Source organism: Colletes latitarsis, chromosome 3 (assembly GCF_051014445.1).
Source record: "Colletes latitarsis isolate SP2378_abdomen chromosome 3, iyColLati1, whole genome shotgun sequence".
In the NCBI taxonomy this organism is placed as follows: domain Eukaryota; kingdom Metazoa; phylum Arthropoda; class Insecta; order Hymenoptera; family Colletidae; genus Colletes; species Colletes latitarsis.
In genome coordinates this window covers 30,070,460-30,088,844 of record NC_135136.1, presented here as the reverse complement: position 1 = coordinate 30,088,844, position 18,385 = coordinate 30,070,460, and the positions used below count along the sequence as shown (strand labels likewise).

The window sequence follows — 18,385 nt, the reverse complement described above, 5'->3', positions numbered from 1 at the left end:
ATCTCGACTGCCCAGGTATTTTTACTTGCCTTTTACTTTCCTAGAGTTCATTACTAAACTCTGCAAATTATTCCTGGTTTCTATTTGCCTCTGATGACCTCTGATGACCAGTGCTGACAAAAGTACAGAACTCCCGACAACTTTTGACACCATACGACTGTTACTGACTGCTCCTGATTACTGCTTGCCTCTGCTGGACTCTGCTGACCATCGCTTATATTTCTGACAACCTATAACGATTACTACTGACTTCTGCTAACCTCTGTTCGTCTTTGCTGATCTCTGTCAGCGTGTGCTTGTCTCTGCTGAACTTTCCTGGCCTCTGCCGAACGCTACTGACCACTACAGGTATTTCTGATAATATATAACGATTAATACTTACTACTGCATGCCCCTACAAGTCTCTGCTTGCCTTTGCAGGTTTCTGCTTGCCTGTGCATGCCTGTGCATGCCTTTGCTGGCCTCTGCTGAATACTGCTGACCACCCCTGATGCTTCTGACATCGTATAACAATTACTACATGCTACTGTTCGCCCCTGCTGATCTCTGCTTGCCACTGCATGCCTCTGCTCGTCTCTGCTGACCGCTGCTGACCACCTCTGATGCTTCTGACAACATATAACGCTTACTACTTGCTACTATTCGCCCCTGGTGATCTCTGCTTGCCACTGCTGGCCTCTGCTGACCACCCCTTATATTTCTGGCAACGTACAACGATTACTACGACTCCTGCCTTCCTCTGTTAACCTCTGCCAGCGTCCCCTGGCCTAAGCTGGCCTCTGCTGACCACTACTGACCACCGTTTATATTTCTGGCAACGTACAACGATTACTACTGGCCACTGCCACCCTCTGCTGACCTCTGCCAACATCTCCCAACGTCAGCTGACCATCGCTGACCATCGCTGACCATCGCTAACCACCCCTGACCGTTGCTGACACGATGTAATATAATATAATATGTTTATATGTATTAAAGTGTTGTATAATGTAAATCTATGGCAATAAATGATATAATTTCAAAGAATTCTATGTGTTCTCATCATTTTTACCCTTCTTTTCCTATCGAAATCATTCCCTTAGTTATAAGACACTCCGAATCTTTTAAAATTTTCTAAGTTCCCCGGAAAGATTTCAAATTTCCCGCCGCCAGGAATTTTTGCGAATTACGTAATATTACGTAATATTACGTAACATTACATAATTTTTGCCGAAAAATTCTGGCCGGAGAAATTTTAAAGAGCTATTACGTAATATTACGTAATATTACATAATGTTACGTGATATTACGTAATTTTTGACCGAAACATTCCGGCCGCGAAAAATTTTAGAGAGCTATTACGTAATGTTACGTAACATTATGTAATATTACGTAATATTACGTAATTTTGCCGAAAAATTCCGGCCGCGAAAAATTTCAAAGAGCTATTACGTAATGTTACGTAATATTACGTAATAGCTGTTTAAAATTTTTGCCTAAAAATTCAGGCCGGATTTTTAGCCGCTGCCTGAAACTTCTTAGAAATTTCAGGGATTCCGAGAAGTTTCAGGGACGCCGGTAAGTTTCAGGGATCCGAGACTTTTTAAGGAATTCTTAGAAATGACGTCATTTCCAGGAATTCGCAGAAATTCCTGGCGGCGGGAAATTTGGAGAGGGAAAGAGGGGTAAAAAATGATGAGAATACATAGAATTCTTTGAAATTATATCATTTATTGTCATAGATTTATATTATACAAAACTTTAATACATATAAACATATTATATTATATTACATCATGTCACAAGTTGTCAGCAACGGTCAGCAGTGGTCAGCGATGGTCAGCTGACGTCGGGAGATGTTGGCAGAGGTCAGCTTAGGTCGGGAGATGCTGGCAGGAGCCAGTAGTAATCGTTGTACGTTGCCAGAAATATAAGCGGTGGTCAGCAGTGGTCAGCAGCGGTCAGCAGAGGCCAACGGAGGCTAGCAGAGGCATGCAGAGGCAAGTAGAATCCAGCAGGGGCAAGCAGTAACAAGTAGTAATCGTTATACGTTGTCGGAAGCATCAGGGGTGGTCAGCTGTGGTCAGCAGTGGCTAGCAGTGGCAAGCAGTGGCAAGCAGAGTCCAGCAGGGGCAGGCAGTAGCAAGTTGTAATCATTATACGTTGTCAGAAGTAGCAGGAGTGGTCAGTAGCGGTCTGCAGAGTCCAGCGGTGGCAGGCAGAAGTCAGTAGTAATCGTTATACGTTGTCAGAAATATAAGCGGTGGTCAGCAGAGGCCAGCAGAGGCTGGGAGAGGCTAACAGTAGCCAGTCGTAATCGTTATACGTTGTCAGAAGTAACAGGAGTGGTCAACAGCGGTCAGCAGAGTCCAGCAGAGGCAGCCAGAAGTCAGTAGTAATCGTTATACGTTGTCAGAAATTCCAGGAGTGGTCTGCAGCGGTCACCAGAGGCTGGGAGAGATTAACAGTAGCCAGTCGTAATCGTTATACGTTGTCAGAAGTAACAGGAGTGGTCAACAGCGGTCAGCAGAGTCCAGCAGAGGCAGCCAGAAGTCAGTAGTAATCGTTATACGTTGTCAGAAATTCCAGGAGTGGTCTGCAGCGGTCACCAGAGGCTGGGAGAGATTAACAGTAGCCAGTCGTAATCGTTATACGTTGTCAGAAATTCCAGGAGTGGTCAGCAGCGGTCAGCAGAGGCCAGTGGAGACCTGTTGACGAGAGGTCGGATATTAGTTGTTCAAGAGCGAAAAGGGAAGTGTGAGCCTTTCTCTCTCAACTCTCACGAGGCGGTCCGAAATTACTTTGGGCGACTTCGGAGAATCGAGAAAGGGGGCATGCGTCATTTTGTCTTTGTCGGGTTTCCGAAACTCCACGAGCTCACGTACGCGTGATCTGACATAGTGTGAGAGAGCACCTTCGGTGCCTTTTTGGCATCTCTGGTCGACCGTAGGGGAACCCCCCGAGTGAAGCTCGTCACGCGGTCGCAGGGGTATCTGGTGTTTATTGTATTACTATCAAAACTGCTTTATAAAACAACGCTATCTCTGTAATTTCGCTATATGGGTTATTAGACCCGAATAAATTACATTTTATATTACTATCGGACCACGCGTTATGTAAAAAATGAACCACTCGTTCATAAGAAATGCTTACAGCTTCAGCAATTTTCCAAACCTGTTAAAACCATGTCATGAATTTTATCCACAATTGATAGACGTTTCAATTGCGTGACTGTGACCACGCTTGAATTCCGAAATTCAAAAATTAACCGTGGAAAATGAAGGTGATGAATTGCCAGGAACAGCATCTTACCTTGGTTTCATTTCCATTGCGGTTTTCCCCTCCAAATGGAAAAATTTGATAATCGCTCGAATTTTGGTTCTACCCATTTCGTAAAAAGCGTAAAGTAGCGCAACACAAATACTTGTAAAAACTAGACTATCTGATAGATTGTTTTGATATTTGGAGTGAATGCTCATTAAAGATGTATCAACATCATGAAACCAGCTACAAAGGAAAAAAACTCCCGATGGCTATTCCGGAAACTTTACAATCCGCCCTCGTATGTGTTACGCTCGATATACTCGTTCTACCGGAAATAAAAGTCGGTAACGAGACAATTCCAACAAAAGGGAAAGTAAAATGCCTTGAAGTGGAAAACTTACTTGGATAAAATAAATAAAGGAAACAAGGAAGAAAATAAAATATGCAATGGATCAATTTTACTGGATGCTGCTGGATACATCTTGCTTGTTAAACTAATTTGGACACATGGAGAATTTAATTCAATTTTAATAAATAGTAAATTACTTATTTACCACCACGTTTAATAACGAGTTTATTGCTATAGGTTTTTCACCCTTATTATTTAATATAAAAATTCTCCAATGCAATTGATTGTTTTAGTAGTGCAATAATACCAAAAATTGCTATAGGCTTTATTTCTAATTTTGAAAATGTAAAAAGTTTTTTCCATAAAAACGAAGCTGTCCTTAATTTTTTCGATAATGTCTTCGGGAACCTTATAAGTTCTTTATTTCATTTTCGTTGCAGTCTTCGTAGATGACACCGTTCAAATAATAGTGGTTCTACTGTATTTAAGAATTGTTCTCCAAAAATGTTGATTTTTTATTTAAAATACAACTATTTGAAAATTGCATTCCATTGAGCCATAATAAATACTTTATTCAACACGTGACTACTCTACTGAAGGAATTTGTATACGTAATATTTCTTATCTTTTGACATTTTTATCATTCTAGTTTTTGCAGCAACTGTACGAATGAAAACAAAGGAATCTACAAATCTACTTCCAAATACAATAGTACTGTTTACAGAATTCTCATCGTTTGTGACTAATTTACGATAATAACGGTGTTTCGAATCTGAAAATTTTCCTTGCGAACATAGATAACGTTCGTTATTACGAATGATTTTCGTACTTGGTTGATTGTTAGAGTGTAGTCCTCTGTTAATTTTTTTTTTACCCTCTTAAAATATTTGAATGTGAATTTAAATTCATTTAAATAATAAAATAAGTTCATTAATATATAATATGATATATAATATATAATATAATTTATTGTTTAATTCATTTAAATAATAAATAAGTAATGTGAATCATCATGAATCCTTTCGAATGAAATGTTGTTTCAATTTATCAACCAATCGTGATCCTTCTTCAATAAAATTCGCAAAGAATTAAGTATTATCATTGTTATCATTACTATTTTGATAAGAATCATTTAAGGCTTATTCCTCGTCAGACATCAGTTATAACTCGTATAATTGTGAATAAATCGTTTTTAAAAAATCGTAAAATTCTGAGTAAATTATGTTACTATAAATCATGTAAAAAAACCGCCAGATGTTTAACGAAAAAAATTAGTAAAGACCCCTTAACTTTTTTAGTACTCAAACCCCGAAATATCGGCTTTTCGAACATTAATTTTACCTAATTCAAACCATTTTCTATAAGCTTTAATTTGTAGAAAATGCTGCTTTGTATATGAATCAATACACTTTACAAACAAAGTACAACAAAGTACAAAAGCAACAAATAGTGAAAAGTTATGTTTATTTTTTGAAAAGATATATTGATTTCAATAAATATCGCGAAAAATATTATCCAAAAGGACGAAGCATTTTTATTGTTATCATTACTATTTTGATAAGAATCGTTTAAAGCTTCTTCCTCGTCAGACATCAGTTATAACTCGTATAATTGTGAATAAATCGTTTTTAAAAAATCGTGAAATTCTGAGTAAATTATGTTACTATAAATCATGTAAAAAAACCGCCAGATGTTTAACGAAAAAAATTAGTAAAGCCCCCTTAACTTTTTTAGTACTCAAACCCCGAAATATCGACTTTTCGAACATTAATTTTACCTAATTCAAACCATTTTCTATAAGCTTTAATTTGTAGAAAATGCTGCTTTGTATATGAATCAATACACTTTACGAACAAAGTACACAAACAGTGGAAAGTTACAGTTATTTTTAGAAAAAAATGATTTCAATAAATGTCTTGAAAAGTGTATATTTCCCAAGGTATTTTTAAATGGTGCACAAAAAAGTTGTAAAGTACCATGAGAGTTAAGCGCTTACACAGATAACGTTAACGCTCAGGTTTTGTAGCGCTGTAAATTATCATCTTATTCTTCGCCTCGTACAAGTATGCATGCTTCAATTTGTAGAAAATAAATTTGCTGTTTTTTATATAATACACTTTGCAAACAAAATACAAAAATAGTGAAGATTTATGTTTATTTTTAGAAAAAATATTTTGATTTCAATAAATGTCGTGAAAAATATTATCCAAGTTATTTTTAAATAGTGCACAGATAACATTAACGCTCAGGTTTTGTAGCGCTGTAAATTGCCATTATGTACTTTGGCCCCTACAATTATGCACGCTTAAATTTGTAGAAAATAGATTTGCTGTTTTTTATATAATACACTTTGCAAACAAAATACAAAAATAGTGAAGATTTATGTTTATTCTTAGAAAAAATATTTTGATTTCAATAGATGTAAAAAATATTATTCCAAGTATTTTTAAATTATGCACAAGAATGTTGTAAAGTACCATGAGAGTTAAGTGCTTCCACAGATAACGTTAACTCAGGTTTTGTAGCTCTGTAAATTGCCATCATGTACTCTGGGGCGTCTTAAGATTCAAATTGCATTAATAAAAAAAAAAAAAAATGTACTCTGTCTCCTACAATTATGCACTCTTAAATTAGTAGAAAAGAAATTTGCTGTTTTTTATATAATACACTTTGCAAACAAAATACAAAAATAGTGGAAAATTATGTTTATATAAAAAAAAATATATTGATTTCAGTAAATGTCGTGAAACTTTGCAAACAAAATACAAAAATAGTGAAGATTTATGTTTATTCGTAGAAAAAATATTTTGATTTCAATAAATGTAAAAAATATTATTCCAAGTATTTTTAAGTTATGCACAAGAATGTTGTAAAGTACCATGAGAGTTAAGTGCTTCCACAGATAACGTTAACTCAGGTTTTGCAGAGTTGTAAATTGTCATCTTGTCCTTTGGCTCGAGCAAGTATGCTCGAGCATTTGGCGATTAATATCGGCGCACGACACCAACATATAAACATTAGTGTCGCAAGAGGGATATAAATGTTAGTCGGAAGCCTCGTGCGCTTTAGTGGAGCTGATTGCCGCAGCTCGAGCAGCACGATGGAATTTTTAAGTTTCGATGTGACGAAGAAAACGCTCGCGTTGAAGAAGGCCGCGGTCCCTGAACCGAAACCGGACGAAGTTCGAATTAGGGTAGCATACGCTGGAATCTGTGGAACCGATCTTCACATAATCGACGTACGTCTGCTACCGTAACGGTTTATATACCAAACGATATCACGATACAATTGTACAAATGTGCAAAATACATGTCACGCTCCACGCAATGGGAAACGTTGCTGTTGCATCTCAAACAAATCACCGTGTATATTAATTCTAAATCAGTGCTGCTGAAAACTGTTAAACTCGTGCGATATAATTGAAACTCACGGTGTTTACTTTGTATTTAGATTGTGGATTCCTAGCTAATTATTTTGTTCGCGTGAAATTCTAAAAACAATTAATTAACAGTTACTTATCGCGAAATAAATTCCAGTGTTTTTCAAACTGTGGTCCGTGAAAGCGTCGATGGAGAAGAAAACAAATTACAAAATAAACAAATTTCTATCGTCAGTAATAAAAATACCAAAAAATGGCACTGGAAGCTAAGAAGCTTGAAAATTTGAAGCTGTAATTTTTTGTACAATTTACTTTATCTTACTCTGCTTTTATTAAAAAAAGTAACAGCAAATTTTCGAAAAAAGGACTTTTCAATACTAATTAATAAAAGAAATTAATTGATCATCAAATGGGATTAATAAATCTCAAAAATACTCAGTATGGGCTAATCTTTTGCATATTATCTTTCCGCCACAGTTTTAATAAACAACGTATACAAATCTTAAATTAATAAATACGAAACCGTTGAATCAAATTTTAAAAAAATGTAAATGCATTGAAATATATTTAATGCATAATAAATAAATTCTATTTTGAGCGTTCGACGAAAAATTTCCATCGTCGATGGGGGTCGCGAGTAAGTGAACAAATGATAAATGATAAATTACGTATGTATCTCTGCGAAAGTGTAAAACTTTACGGCCCCTTAGCTGAGTTAAGGTATAAGCTCAGTTTCTCATGAATTTTTAAATCAAAGCCTACGTTCGCCTCGTGAACAGTGTTGACAGTTTTCGTAAGCATAGTTTCAAAATGGCTGAAGGTTAAAAGGTTTAGAAATGTTGTTCGATGTATTCAGTTACAATGTCGATAACGTTTGTGAACATTCTGCTGCAAAATAAAATTTTTTAAACTTTTAAAATGAAAAATTTTTTTCTTTTTACAGCACGGTCTTTTCTGATGTTTACCAACTGAATAATTTTCAAAGTTTTTCACTGCTAAGACGAATTTTTCGACGAGTTGACAATGTTAATTATTAAATTGCAGTTTTCATGTTTCTATTCTCATTCAATTTAACACGTGCTTCGCTTTTATCGTCGAATTTAAATATTCACGATTCTACTAATGGATATCCACGAACGATAAGAATATTTTCTTCTATGAACGTTCTACAAGAATAGTACCTTTTTATTCAATGTTTACGTGACTTTAAGTGTCGTTTATCAATTACATTTCACGATTATATCAGAGGCTATTGCGTAATTTCTCGCCGCGTTAAAGTATTTTAAGAGGCAAAAGTTACGGTTACATGATACATACATATATATATTGTCCATGTGATAAATATTGACCTAACACGATATGAATTGTACGCAATATAACTTATTGATCGCATACTGTTGTGTATATAATTAAAATAAATTGATTGGAATATTCCCACGAACGTAAAAATAATTTCCGTCCTTTGGAACGTTTAATTTTCATTGTTTTCTGTAAAATCATTGGAGTGGAAGACCAGTTTATTATTGAATAAAGCCCAGAATGTCCTCTACAGGTCCATTAATTTTTTCACCATATTTACATGAATGCATTGCTCCGATAATAAGGCACGTAAAATTTAGATTAAAAATATTGTAATTTGAGATTTAATTAAATTCTATTCTATAAAACTTTAGAAACCAAATGGGGGCAATTCAAATAGTAGATCGCGAATAAAACCAACGTACATCAATTTATTTTCAATTATTTGTCATTTTCATTTTTATCTAATTATTTTATTTTGCCTACCTCCGTAAAAAACAGTTGTTTCTTATGGTGCTTTTGTTTGTTGATTTGGTATTAATTGCAAGGAAATTTTTTAGGGATCGTTTCCATGCAAGAAGGAAGGTTTCTTGACTCTTGGCCATGAATTTTCGGGCGTGGTGGATGCCATCGGTTCGGATGTCAAAAGCTTGAAAGTTGGCCAAAATGTCGTTGTCGATCCCAATAGCGGTTGCAACACGTGCAATTACTGCCACAGCGGGAATTACCACTTTTGCAGCGCCGGTGGCATAAACCATACAGTGGGAATCTACAGGGATGGGGGATGGTCCACCCACGCAATTGTTCCTGAAACGCAGGTTCGTGCCTCTTTCAACGATTTTCAAACTCTCAAACCTCGATAGCTTTATTTCTTAACACATTAACGACGGGGCATTTTTATTAAAACTTTACTATAGGATGATTTTAATAACATAGAATTCCTTCAACATGTGTATACTAGACATATGATAAGTGTTTTTGTAATTAATATAGTTTATTAAAATTTTCAGAAGTTATACGTGGATAATAGAATGTTTTTCTTGTGTTATCGGAAGAATTACTAGAAAAACACACATTTGTCGTAAAACGAGAATACTCGTTTCTCGTCAGTAATGTGTTAATAAACCGTTCGAGTCACTACAATCCATTTTAAACTGAATATTCAAGTATGTTTGCAACGTATGTGTATTGATCATTTTCTCACTTTTTTACGTTTCTTGACAATACTAGACTGTGAATCTTTATGCAAATTCATATTTTTATTAATAGAATTAATGAAATGGGAACTTTGTCTAAACCCCTAAATACAAGATACTTAGCCACTTCTAGAAGAAATTTTAATGGGAGATTCTAGAGGCTAAAATAAGACGAAAATGAAGAATACCAATTTGTTGATGGAGGCTCCGTTAAAAAGTTATCAACAATTAAATTCAAAAATTTCAAATCGTTCTGAAAAAATTATTTTCGGTTACGGGGATCAATTACAATCATTTTTGGTCATTAGACATACCCTCGAAATCCTATCCACTTTCGAGAAAAAAATTCGAGTAGATACTGAAATTTTTAGACGAAATTAAAAAATTTCAAATCATACTAAAAAAATTATATTTAGTTGTAGGGGTGAATTACAAGCATTTTTGGTGAATAGACATACTCCCGAAATCCTACGCACTTTCGAGAAAAAAAATTCTTTACCGAAAATCTAATATGAGGCCAGAAATGCTTCCCTGAAACTTCTTGCGAATCTTTAAAATGTCATAACTCCTGAACGGATTGGACGATTTTAATGTTTAAAAAAGCAAACTACGCGTATTTTAGTGGAGAATACATAGAAATTCTAACAATATTGAAAAAGTTGTTCCTTGACCCCGTAAAGTGAGAAAACCCCCATAAAAATGGTCCAATTTTCAAACAACCATAACTCCTATAATAGTGAATATATTTCAATGAAACTTTTTTCTGAGGTAGAGCTCATGGATACCTACAAAAAAGTATTAGTCAACTTTTCTGTAAAGCGTCAAACAAAATTACTAAAAATCGAAAACTAATTGTTAAGAAAATTCGACAAGTAACAAAACTCGGGGTAACTGCCGAAATTTTTCGGCGAAAATAAAAAATTTCAAATTATTTTGAAAAAATTATTTTCTGTTTCGTGGATCAATTACAGTCATTTTTGGTCATTAGACATACACTTGAAATCCTACCCACTTTCGAGGAAAAAATTCAGTACGTGCGGAACTTTGAACGTTAATAACTTTTTAACGGAGCCTCAATCAACAAATTGGTACTCTTAATTTTCGTCTTATTTTGGTCTCTAGAATCTCCCATCAAAATTCTTCCCAGGGTTGGCTGTACACCCTGTATAATAATTCGTATCTTTAAATATTTCTTATATTTTTGCATATTAAATGCATTCTGTAGTTCTCTGTGAATTAAAATTTCCCATAAATACATAAACATTCGTAGTCTAGTCGTTACTAAAAAATTACGTTGTAAACAGTACCAAAATTGTGAACCGCACGACTACTATTTTTTTAAAATTGTATGATAAGACCAACCAACTAATAACAGCGGACGATAGTTAAACGTAAACGTACGTTTAGAAAATCTATTTACGTCCTGCCTCGGATAGTTTTAGTACGCAGTAAACGGCTTCGTAAACTTCACAGAGTTCGTTTTAATCTTGTTAGGTCAAAGGGATAAGGTGCGCCCTTTTATCGCGGGTCATCTAAACCCAGAACAGCAGAGTTCAATTTTCGTCGAAAAGAATGAATATGGGAATACGACGAGTTTATTTATTTTTTATTTTGGTGATTTTTAGGTCCATTTGGTACCCAAGGGCATTCAGATGCACGCTGCTGCTCTCACCGAGCCTTTATCGTGTTTAGCCCACGGATGGGACAAGATTAATCCTGTTCACGTCGGTGATAATGTGCTTGTAATTGGCGCTGGAATAATTGGCCTTCTATGGTCTTGCTTATTGCATTTGCACGGGCTCAGAAAATCCGTGACGATCAGCGAACCTCAAGAAAAACGACAGCAGATGGTATCTAAACTCAGTACGTAACGAGCACAAACACGACAGAGTTTTGTGGATGAGAGAACTATAGCCAAAATTAGGCAATTTATGTCCTTTGGTCATTTACGCATTACTACATGACTGTACTCCTGGTTTCTTTGTTCCTCATTATTTCTTCAGCGTCTGGTTCGTTACGAACAGCAAGAAGAATATTTAAACCGTTGACTCCTTAAACGGTATCAATCATCCGCATTTTCGTATTTATCCACATCTTTAACACTTTGACTGCTAGACCAAACTCCTCAAATTAAAAGGGAAATTAAATTTTGTTTATGGACAACTGAAAACTAGCATATCCATCATTTGTTATTGAATTTATTTTCATAGACTCGTTAAAATTCAAGGGCCCTAATTTTTTTAACTCCTTGGTGAAAAGTCGTGTTACCCATATGTGAGTGACGTGGCAGTCAATGTGTTAATAAGATGTAAAATTTCCTAATCTTAAACTTCATCGTACAAAACAATGAATTTCGCACGTGAAAGAGTAACATGAATCATAACGACTGCCATGGTTTTTTGTACACAGAACAATGAAAATCAAGATTTAACACTCACAGATTAAACGACCAAGATAAAAAGCATTATTTAGCTGTTAATAAATTATCCTCTCGAAACAACGCGTCATCCGCTAGACAAGTTATCAAATTACAATACTAAAATAATATAGTGTAAATCTGTTTTCCAGATCTAGATTACGATGTAAGAAGACCAGATCAACTGAAAGAAGGATTCGACTTGGTCGTCGATTGCAGTGGTTCAGGCCCAGCTATGGAAGCAGCTGTACCTTTGTTAGGTCGCGGCGGTCGTTTATGTGTGTTCGGTGTTGCCAGTCCTACGGCGAAATTGACCATCGAGCCTTTCCAGGTAATTACTGACTCATGATTGCGTCATTTTCCAGACACTCGAGTCATTAATTTCCTAGCATCGGTGAATTATGAAAGCGTTGCAAGATTAAACAGTTTTAATATTTACTTTGTTTCTCGACAGATTTACATGAAGGAGTTAAATATTGTAGGCGTAAATATAAATCCTTTCACATTCCCAAAGGGATTGGCTTTATTGAGTGCGATGGCCGATAGGTATCTCGATTACGATAAGCTAGGTATTAAGATATTCCCTTTGTCTGAATACCGCGAGGCCTTAGCAGCACTGAAACGAGGGGAGATCAGTAAAGCAGTTTTCAAATTATAAAAATGTTAAATAGCAAAACGAAATAAAAAAAATACATCACTTTTTAATTTATTCTTGGATCATTTTATCCTGAAGAGATTATACACGGACCTGGTGCTTTTCTCTGGTTCGATTCGGGTCGGGTTGGGAACTCGGAATTTTATTACAGACGCACACATTAAGAAGGCAAAAGTTTGACGCAAGTTTTGTTTATTAAAATCCGTATTAGTTAAAAAGTAAATATAAAATTGCAAACTCGTAAAAAGGTCATACAAAATCTTACTTATTGAGATTCTATGTTTCTGCCCTTACGATATCGCGCAGTTGTCTGAAAGAGACGAAAGAAGATCCCTAAATTGAGAGTATGCAGATTGTATGCATAGTAACACACGTATAAAATATCCTAGTGACAATTGTATAAATAATTTCGTCTACAATATACAATCATTAACCTAGCTCTAAAACGAATTACATGCTTTGCATCACGATCAAGGTACTAACATGTATATTAATTTCTCTTTTTTTCTCATTTGCCGAAATTTACATAACAAGGCAGCTATAGAGTATTGCTACTTTGAATTTTTCTAATAGAGCATTAACAAGTATCAAGTATTTAAATTGTATTGCTGCACTTTTGAGCTCCTACCAGAGCTATCTGGAAGGTTGTATTGATACATTCGTAACATTATTATCAATCACTTCCTTCGCGTCTATCAGTTGTACTGATATATGAAAGGACTATAGAATATACATATATATATATATCGAACTATTGGTACGCAGTAATATTACTTTTTTTCACTATGCATCACTGTACTTCGTCTGGAATGTTAGTTTGTACCTTGCCAACGTCTTTTATATGGCTGGCCCCTAATAATTTTATATTATATATTTTCTAGTAATAATTCAATTTCGGTTGTAAATAACTACAAAAATAATCATCTAAAAAATGTTAAAAACAAGTCAGGCCTCTAAAGTTATTCGTGATGATCCCTAATATCTATTAAGAATGATGAACCACAGTACTATCAGCAGCCACTTCGATAAGCTGCATTGACTTGCTGTTGCCCACCGAAGTCCAGGGTAATTAATATTTGGTGTAAAAATTTCTGCAAATTATGTTATTTTGTAAACAAAATGAAGCAACTTCGTTTAAAAACGCTTAATAAACAGTATGAAATATGGGCTGTTCTTTCGAATGGCACTCGCGGCCGATCGACATCGAATTTAGAATTAGGTATACCAAATATAAAATTTTAACTGCGGGAATTTAATAGTTTCCGAGGTTAGGTTTCGCTGTTTTCCATCTCGACGACGACACTATCAACGACATATTTAGGTTGGATCAGAATAGTATATTACAAACTAACATTTTCTAACCAACAAAATAACAATTTTTTTACATATATACTTCACATCATTTCTTTATCAATATCTTGGAAACTATTTAATTCCCAAAGCTAAAATTTTATATCTGACATCCATTCCCTCTCCGTTCTCCTTTCTAAATTTCATGTCGATCGACAGTGAGTGCTATTCGGAGGAATATCCGAAATATAACATACAAACGGGAAGAAAACATATTTAAGATAACATACCTCATAACAACTGTAATAAATAAAACTAAGACTACCATAGGTGCTGAAGAGACAGGCACTACTCCAGTCCCATAACGGGCTTGGCCACAAGCCGGTGGACACACAGGGACTGTAGTTTCTGCGCAAAGAAACAAGGAAAAATCTAGAACATGCTAGCTACTAAACTCAATAAATAAATACATCGAAAATAATATTGCGAAAGGAAATTTTCGTTCTTCAATATGCGAAGACAAGATAACAAAATATACTATACATAAAACTGAAGCAAACATGTATAAAAAAATAACAAATACCATTATTACATTATCATGCCAAATTAATAAATACACTTATATTTATCTACTCTACAATTTTATGTATCTAATATTACAATTGAGGAAGTGAATTTTATATATTATGTGTTCGCATTCATTTATGACATATATACGTACCAAACAATTCAACTTTTGTTTCTGCAGTTCCTAATTTATTAGCAGCTCTGCACACATATTCTCCATATTGTCTTTTCTCAATTGTAATCACTCTGATTGTTGTATCTGTATATTCGTCCGCAGTGGCAAAATGTGATATGCTATAATGTTGATTATTGGACAATGGAATATCATCCCTTAACCACATAATAGCCGGTGGAGGATAAGCTTCTACATGACATTCCAAATCCATATCATATTGTAAGGCTTGGCCAAGACGAGGTCTAGGCGCTGTGATCACAGGTGCAAATTCAACTTCGACGTTAATATTACGTCTAGCTCCACGTCCTACTCCATTTTCAGCAACGCAATAATACGTTCCACGATCTTCTTTACGAATTACAGGAATTTTCAATGTATTGCCGCTGTAATGTTTTTATTTTAGAAACAGTTTGTATAAATAGTTTTAATAATGAAAAACTAATTACCTACCGATAAATTGATCCACCAGTTGGCAAAATAGCATTATTTTCTCTGCGCCATGAAATTCTAGGTGAGGGAAATCCACCTGCGTAACATTCAAGTTGCACAGGTTGTCCCTCGCTAACAACTACAGATCTGGTTGAATTATCACTAATAATAGGTGGTCTGCGAACTTGTAGTTCAACGTTTGCAGTTACATAATTATTTACAGATATTAAAACTTTACATTGATAAAATCCAGCATCGGTTTCTTGTATGTCTTTTATCTAAAGTATTCATAACATTAATGCTTTTGTATATTGACATACACAGGTAGACAATAAGATTATCGTATAACATGTACTTAATTACCTGCAATAAAAAGCTAGATGTAGCTTCATCGTACCTAAGAGCAAATCTAGTGTCTCTTATAATTAAAGAGCTACCATGCGAAAGAGGTAGTTGGTCATTTGCGATATCTTTATTAATTTTTGTCCATATAACTGGATAATCTTGCGCATATTGAACAGAACAACTAAACTCTACAGTTCCACCGATATCTTTAATTTGTTCTGGAGTAATGTAAGATATTGTTGGTGTACGTTGACCCTTAACTGGTAAACAAAATAATATACTTTTTATCTACAAATATCACATCGCAATATGAATATAATATTTTCGACATAAAAACTCGGTATTCCAAGCGAATATAAAATGTAAATTATAATGTGGCCGCGTAAGTGTCGCATTACAAATTGAAATGTAAAAATGTTTTATAAACATTATGCGAATTACGCGATATTGGTTGTCGATAGTGCCGCTCTGTCAATGAGCTTCCGATTAAAATGTAAACATATCGAAACATTGGATTTGTATTACGTACAAAACAGTACGTGCAAATAAATCACTTAGCTCTTTACCTATGTGTAAAAAGGCGAACACCAAAATTGAATGAACAGTCTTCATTATGACACACCCAATGCTACTCAACACGCCCGAATAATCTTCACTTTTCTTTGTCTGTGTGGTGCAGTGTTATATACACTTATTTCACTGACGATATGTACTTATTAATCTATTTAACGCTTCGAACGAAATGGTTGTTGCGGAATGCAACAACCCACGTTAACGGTAAATTACCTATCGTCGCTGTTGTTGTCAAACAACGCAAATAGATAGGAATCAAATGGAGGTAATGCTCACAGGTGTCTGTTGACCGAAAATAAATATGGCGAATGACGCTACATCGCTGATCAAATGAAATATTAAAATATACCACATACATTATGAACTAAGAAAATTAATCGACTTACCTTATACCGTTGATTTAATTCCATTTTTCTATAAACTTTTATATCCTCGCGAATTCTAGTTCCGATCGATTGACAAAAGCGGTTGTGAAAATGATTCGTCAGTTCTTTTAAATTTGTAATTTAGTACCTACATGGTATCGCGTGTACAACGGAAAATTTCGTTAAATTATTTTCATGACTTTCCTACAGAAATAAGACTTTGTCTTCAACTGTTTTACATGCAATAATTCACTAAAGTAAGTCCTTCGGATATTATATGGATCATGAGATACGAACTTTCATTCTTTTTACGACAACAAATGATTTAAAATTAATAAGTTAGGGTAGAGATTCTTCGGGAACAGATTACTCGAAAATCAATAATGATGCGAGGGTACGTGACAGGTCATAATAAATGAAGTAAAGGCTTATAAAATTCTTATAAAATTTATGAAACATTGTAAGGCGATATTATAGAAAATCTGCGAATCGTTTATTTGTAATAGCAATTAATAGTGACATTTATGAGCATTATAAACGTACAAAGGTGAATCGTCAATTTATAGCGAAATGTCAAAGCAGTATATAATTGACAAACATTTTCCATCGATTATTTTAACTAACTATTATTGTACGTGACTTTCAGGTAGGCCTCGTTACGAAGGTTACGTTATTTAAGTTATGGATAATGCCAGGAATCTAGTTCTGTACTATTTCAGGAGAAGCGGGTGTTTGCATCTATCCACGTAACTAGTTCAAGATAAGCTCATTCCCATTAGTTTATACGTAATGACATATTGGTAATAGAGATATTGGAACGGTTTAAAAATAGGAATTGACCATTCAGGATATATCGCTACTATTATTTCCATTCAGAGTACCTACGGTATCAAAATAAGCAATGCCTATGTTTCTACAGGATGTTCGATCACCCATGGGAAAAATTTTAATGGGAGATTTTAGAGACCAAAATAAGATGAAAAACAAGAATACTAATTTGTTGATGGAGGCTTCGTTAAAAAGTTATTAACATTTAAACATTTAAAGTTCCCCCCGTTCTGAATTTTTTTTTAAAAAGTAGGTAGGATTTCGGAGGTAGATCTATTCACTAAAAATTATTGTAATTGACCCCCGCAACCGAAAATAATTTTTCCAGAACGATTTGAAACTTTTTAATTTTGCCGAAAAATTTAGGCACCACCCTCTGTCGATTTTTCTTAAAAATTCGTTTTTGATTTTTAGTAATTTCATTTGACGCCCTGCAGGAAAGTTGTCTAATACCTTTTTATAGGTACCCATGTGCTCTACTTCAGAAAAAAGTTTCATTGAAATATATTCACAATTATAGGAGTTATGGCTGTTTGAAAATTGGGCCATTTTTATGAGGTTTTTCTAACTTTACGTAGTCAAGGAACAATTTTTTCAATATTATTAGAATTTCTACATATTCTTGATTAAAATACGCGTCGTTTGCATTTTTGAAAATTAAAATTCTTCAATCCATTCAGAAGTTATGACGTTTTAAAGATACGCAAAAAATTTTCGAGTGACATTTGTCGCCCAAAATTATATTTTCGGCAAATAATTTTTTTCTCGAAACTGAGTAGGATTTCGGGAGTATGTCTATTCACCAAAAATGCTTGTAATTGACCCCTGTAACTAAATATAATTTTTTTAGTATGATTTGAAATTTTTTAATTTCGTCTAAAAATTTCAATACCTACTCAAATTTTTTTCTCGAAAGTGGGTAGGAATTCAGGGGTATGTGTATTCATAAAAAATGATTATAATTGAGCCCTGCAACCAAAAATAATTTTTTCAGAATGATTTGAAATTTTTTAATAACAGTCAAGAAATTAATATTTCTGATTTTCGTCTTATTTTGACCTCTAGAATCTACCATTAAAATTTTTCCCAGGCGTGGCCGAACACCCTGTATATATAGAAATCTATAAAAGTTTATGTATATTTTATTTATTACGATATGTTTATGTCGTACATTTTTTTTATTCGTAATTGTTGTGGACTTCGGTGAAAAAAGAGGACAAATCGATCGGAAAACAAGTGACTTAAATAGGATAAAAATTAAGTTTCGCTAAAAATG

The 18,385-nt window shown here is 34.4% G+C and overlaps 2 protein-coding genes across 2 annotated transcripts; one reads left to right on the top strand and one right to left on the bottom strand.

The window, feature by feature from the left end:
* Positions 1 to 6,641: 6,641 nt before the first annotated feature.
* On the top strand, positions 6,642 to 12,587 carry LOC143340555 (D-altritol 5-dehydrogenase). Its single transcript, XM_076762667.1, has 5 exons — positions 6,642 to 6,830; positions 8,831 to 9,088; positions 11,092 to 11,329; positions 12,035 to 12,213; positions 12,337 to 12,587. Exons 1-5 carry the CDS (start codon positions 6,693 to 6,695, stop codon positions 12,538 to 12,540), a joined length of 1,017 nt encoding a protein of 338 aa, XP_076618782.1. The 5' UTR covers positions 6,642 to 6,692; the 3' UTR covers positions 12,541 to 12,587.
* A 125-nt stretch (positions 12,588 to 12,712) lies between these two features.
* On the bottom strand, positions 12,713 to 16,211 carry Lac (septate junction protein lachesin). Its single transcript, XM_076762666.1, has 6 exons — positions 15,910 to 16,211; positions 15,362 to 15,603; positions 15,020 to 15,276; positions 14,549 to 14,952; positions 14,118 to 14,235; positions 12,713 to 13,628 (listed from the first exon to the last, which is right to left on the bottom strand). The coding sequence occupies exons 1-6, from the start codon at positions 15,953 to 15,955 to the stop codon at positions 13,607 to 13,609; spliced, it is 1,089 nt and encodes a 362-aa protein (XP_076618781.1). The 5' UTR covers positions 15,956 to 16,211; the 3' UTR covers positions 12,713 to 13,606.
* Between the last annotated feature and the right edge of the window lie 2,174 nt (positions 16,212 to 18,385).

Bases quoted from the DNA above. Each gene is read 5' to 3' on its own strand.
- LOC143340555 (XM_076762667.1), top strand. From the start codon at position 6,693: ATGGAATTTTTAAGTTTCGATGTGACGAAGAAAACGCTCGCGTTGAAG. The intron at 9,089-11,091 runs GTTCGTGCCTCT...GGTGATTTTTAG, and splicing joins CAATTGTTCCTGAAACGCAG to GTCCATTTGGTACCCAAGGG. The intron at 11,330-12,034 runs GTACGTAACGAG...TCTGTTTTCCAG, and splicing joins GCAGATGGTATCTAAACTCA to ATCTAGATTACGATGTAAGA.
- Lac (XM_076762666.1), bottom strand. From the start codon at position 15,955: ATGAAGACTGTTCATTCAATTTTGGTGTTCGCCTTTTTACACATAG. The intron at 14,953-15,019 runs GTAGGTAATTAG...AAAACATTACAG, and splicing joins ACTGGTGGATCAATTTATCG to CGGCAATACATTGAAAATTC. The intron at 14,236-14,548 runs GTACGTATATAT...TTCTTTGCGCAG, and splicing joins AACAAAAGTTGAATTGTTTG to AAACTACAGTCCCTGTGTGT.